At 39.3% G+C, this 5,023-nt stretch overlaps 1 protein-coding gene across 2 annotated transcripts in view; it reads left to right on the top strand.

Annotated features, from left to right (window-relative positions):
* Window positions 1-3,781: 3,781 nt before the first annotated feature.
* Window positions 3,782-5,023, top strand: part of LOC102760463 (chromosome unknown open reading frame, human C14orf105) — a 21,087-nt gene continuing 19,845 nt past the window's right edge. For both annotated transcript variants that reach the window (XM_006767672.1, XM_006767673.2), the window contains exon 1: window positions 3,782-4,187. In XM_006767672.1, the coding sequence (XP_006767735.1) occupies window positions 3,965-4,187 (223 nt within the window). In that variant the 5' untranslated portion in view covers window positions 3,782-3,964. The remainder of the gene's footprint in view (window positions 4,188-5,023) is intronic.

The raw sequence follows: 5,023 nt of genomic DNA on the forward strand, positions 1-5,023 counted from the left end.
GGGCGCATATATCCTTTCTGATTGGTGTTTCTAGTTTCTTGGGATATATTCCTAGAAGTGGGATCACTGGGTCAAATGGAAGTCCCATTTTTATTGTTTTGAGGAAACTCCATACTGTTCTCCACAGTGGCTGCACCAGTCTGCATTCCCACTACTATAGAATTTAAGTCCACTAAACAAGCTTCCTTAACAGTGTTGCCCAATTTAAGAGAGAACCAAGAAAAAAAGCAGAGATTTCTGACTAAGAATGCAGCTTTGTAGCTTTGCTCCCTCCAGTTTGAATGCAGAGGCAAAAAGGAGTGTTAGGAGTGGGGATAATAGGTGCTTAACTCACTCCATGTCTCAAAGGAAGGTGTTCTCTACACAAGGCAAGAAAGCTCTGAGCACTGGAGCTTGTGCAAGGACGCTCCTTGGGAACGCCATGGTCAGGTTGCAAACTGGCAGCTCTTGTCCCTAACCTGCGGAATAGCACATGTGGCTATCAGTTCCTGCTCCTCCCCCACCAACTTCTCTTTCCTCTCTGCCCTGTGTTTTCATAAAGTTTTCTTTGGGCACTACCTTTAAATCCCTCCTCTGCCTCATCTTAAGATATTTATAAATTTATATTCTTATTACGTATTCATGAATCCTATTACAAACAACATCGTATTTTATCATCTTTTCTACACAAAATGCAAATCCATAACCATTTTGTTGTTGTTGTTGTTAATCCTCACCTGAGGATATTGTTCCCTTGATTTATTTATTTGTTTTTTTAGAGAGTGGAAGGGAAGGGGGAGAGACAGAGTGAGAGAAACATCTATGTGAGAGAGGCACATTCATTGGTTGCCTCTCATATTCGAGAGGTACATGCCCTTGACCATAATCCAACCCCGGACCCTTCAGTCCAAGGGCTGACGCTCTATCCATTGAGGCAAGCCAACACAGCTAGGGCCGTAACCATTCTTGAACTGGGGAAGGATCATTATAAAATGTCACAGATAGTCTGAGGAATGGGCAAGATTTGGGTAGGTGAGAGCTTGTTAATGTTTTTCAACTGTTATGGTTAATAAATTATATCTTATAAAAGACTCTATAGATGACATTAAATTCTCCTTTTCCTCTTTTAATAAAATTGAAAATATTTTTTATCATCATTCTAATAAAAATTCTTCCAACACATGAGCACTTTTTAAATGATAGTCCTTAAGCGTTGATGTTAAATAGACCCAACGAATTTACCCTTTCTTCATTGTTCTTTTCTATACTTAGGTGTAAACTCCTTTAGACAGGAATATGTCTATTTTAATAGATTCTGACCAGTGGATAATAAGGACTGTCCTGTTACATGGAGACATGTAGCAATACTTCCTCAAGAAAAGAATGCTGGCTAAGAGCTTATAAACAGAGTCAATTGATTCTTTCTTCATGAATTATTGTCAACCCCGTTTTATAGATGAGGACATTGAGGCACAGAAGTATTAAGTAATCTGAGCAAGTTACAAGGTGTGATAGTGGTGGCTAGTAATAAAAAGAGAAACAAACTTAGAAAACTGTGGTATATCTACACAAAGGAATACTATGCTGCGGTAAAAAAAAAAAGAAGGAACTCTTGCCTTTTGCAACAGCATGGATGGAACTGGAGAGTATTATGCTAAGTGAAATAAGCCAGTCAGAGAAAGATAAATATCACATGATCTCACTCATTTGTGGACTATAGAGAACAACATAGACTGATAAACAGGGACAGATCCAAAGACAGAGAAACAGCGATCAGACTATCACTTCCCAGAGGGAAAGTAGGGGAGGGTGGGGGTAAGGGGAAGAGATCAACCAAAGGACTTGTATGCATGCATATAAGCCAAACCAATGGATATGGACAACAGGGGGATGGGAGCATGAGTGGGGGAGGGGGGTAATGAGGGGGGGATAAGGACACATTTGTAATACCTTAACTAATAAAGAATTTTAAAAAATAAAAATAAAAATAAAAAGGAACCAGATTTTCCGCCAAAAAAAAAAAGAGAAACAAACATGGCGTGAATCTTCATTTTTAAAATAATTTCCTCAACAACTAGCCAACTTCATTACAAAGACTGATATTCTCCACACATACAATCTCTCAAAATTAGATAATAGTAAAGAATATGAGAGTGGAATTTTCCCTGATCCAGATCCATGAAGTCCCCATGTAATTTCTCATTCATTTGATGACTTACAATACTTTACCTTGCCCTTAGAAATACTTAAATTGGTTGTATCCAAAAAAAATATGCTAGATATTGTTCAAATATCTTCATCTTTATCATAATTTTGTTTGTAGATACTGATAACATATGATTCTTTCTTACAAGTCTCTCTGCCACAGAGAACATGGTTGTAAAATGCAAAGGGAATTAAGTAGGAAAAGGTTAAGCTCAAACATCTTTTTAGATGAACTCTTTTGGTTATCAAGACTTTCCAAACCCATGTTAGCCTCTTAGATAATGAATTTTGCAAAAATGGAAAACAAATTTCTTTGAACTTCACTACAAGGTTATGATGAACATGAACAATTAGAACATGAAAGTGAGTTCTGTTTCTAAGTATAAAAAAATTAAAATAATAATCACCCATAATTCCACCATTTAAAAACCCCCACTCAGCATTTCAGTACATTTATTTCCAGTATTTTTTCTCCCCTACTTTTTAAAACATAGTAAGTAGCCTACCTTTTAAAACCCAAGGTTTACTTGAACCATTTATTCAAGAAGTTTGTCCCATTGTCTTGGAGGAAAATTCCTATTGTCTCCCTATCCTCCTGTAATGTATTCATCTCTTCTAAGGCAATTCAAGTTTGTTGGGGTCCAGCCCTAGCAGGTCCAGGGGTTCCCCAAAGGTGTGGATGGAGTCGGCGAAGAAGAAATGACATGGAGACAGTGTTCAGATGATCAGCATAGTGAGGTTCTCTAGCCAGGTTCTAGCCAGGTTCTCCAGACAGCTTCTCCAGCCAGGTTCTGTGTTTCATTGTCTTGTTACATCTGTATTTATACCAGTTGATTTTAATCCTATCAATTTCTATTCCAAAGGTTAGGGCGTTTCTTATCTCCATTCCAGGGAGTAAAGATTATGTAGTTTAAGCGTGATTGTTCGTAGTTAAAGTGATTAACTACCCGCCTGGTATTTAGTTAAGGGGTTTTATTCCCTCCCTAACTCCAGGGAAAAATCCCTACCTGGGGAAACAACCTTTCTCGGAGAGGGTGATCTTGGTTAAAACACATAGCACCAAGAAGGGGAACAAACATATTAAGAACAGTATGCCATATACGACAGGTCCTTGAAACATATGTTGTGGAGATGTTTCTTCCCTGCAGCAACTGTGTCAAGCAGCAAGGATGGGCCGGCTTCCGGCACAGGTTATTGACAGAAAAATCAAATTATTTAAGCTATGCTGCTGTTTCTTTACCTATTTGGAAGATAAATTCTTCAGTTAAAATGAAAGATTGACTAAGCCCTAGATTATTAGCATGCATCCCTCCTGTCCAAAGGTGATTTAGCTATTCTTATTTAGTTGGTAGTTCTTACAGATGGGGTTTAAAGGTACATGCAATGAAAGGGTCAAGTTTAAGACTTCTCTAACCTTCTGCTCACCATCTCTGTTAATGGCCTTCCTGGGGTTAGAGATTTGTTTAATGATCAATAGAGGTTTCTATTGCTACCACTGAGCCTTTTGTAAAGTAGCATAACCAAGTCAATGTTTAACTGAATTCTTTGGGTCTGAAATGACAAAGTGGGAGCTGGAGGGAAGTCTCCATGGAAACCAACCTCCCAGGAAGTGGCCAGAAGGGTTAGTGTGTGGTGAAGTAGACCTACAAAGATGTCAGGAAGGAAACATCTGCTTTGGAAAGCAGGGCTAAACGTCTGAAATACCTTGATTAAAACAGCCTACGTTAAAGGCCCCACGCCACCTCCCTCATGGTTTTCCTTTGACTGTCTTTACTGTGAAATGGGCCTGAGCCACTCTAAGCCTCACCCGAGGGTGATCAAAGTGGCACCTTTGCAAAACAAAGAGGAAGAGACACCCTGGGCTGGTCCTGCGGAGTTTGCATTCACTCAGAACCTGGAAGAAAAGAGTACCTATTCGCTGGCCAGAAGGCAGGACCCGAGTAAAGCATGGGAAGGGCAGTTGCCCCCGCTACGAGAGACCTGGTATGGAAGATATTCTGCAGGTAAGCATGCAGCCCAGCATAAGATTTGTGTATTTGTGCCAAGCAGAGCTATTGGTAGGTTTGCCTGTCTAACCCCATAACCTCAGAAAGTTTCTCAATTACAGAAACATAAGGGGACATCTTTTGATGGGAGATTGAATGTCTGTCAATTGTTAAGTATTCTGGGTACGTGAGAATGGGTGTGTGAACTGCATAGAGGGCTTTTCTCTTTTTTTTAAGTATAATTAATATCAATTTTATTGTCTAACATTTTACATATGTCTTCTTTTTCCCATATGTCTCCTTTTTCCCCAATTGACTCCCCCCCAGCCATTCCCACCCCAGGCAAGCCCCCACCACCCCGGTGTCTGTGTCCATTGGTTATGCTAATATGCATGCATACAAGTCCTTTAGTTGCTCTCTAACACCCACCCCCCCCCACTTTTTGTCTCTAGATCGATCTATTCTTGTTCATCAAATTATGTTGATCATTATATCCCACATATGAGTGAGATCATGTGATATTTATCTTTCTCCAACTGGCTTATTTCACTTAGCATAAAGCTCTCCAGTTCCATATGAGAAGGAAAAATCCTTTTGTTTCAGTTTAGTTTATAGTGCTTTCAATGTTTATACCTAGCTTTGCCAGACAATTACAATTATTTAGATAAAGGTGTGATACCTTGTGACCATCATGTGTTTCCATCAGATTCTAAATTTAAATCATCCTCCCCAGTAGTGTTTAATGCCTCAGACTTTGTTATTTTGAAAGCAGCACTGTGGGAGTTCACTCTAATGTGAATTTGGAAACCGCCCCAAACAAAATTGATTTATTGCAGTACAGATAAGAGGATGAG

The sequence above is a fragment of the Myotis davidii genome, unplaced genomic scaffold (genome assembly GCF_000327345.1).
Source record: "Myotis davidii unplaced genomic scaffold, ASM32734v1 scaffold281, whole genome shotgun sequence".
In the NCBI taxonomy this organism is placed as follows: Eukaryota; Metazoa; Chordata; class Mammalia; order Chiroptera; family Vespertilionidae; genus Myotis; species Myotis davidii.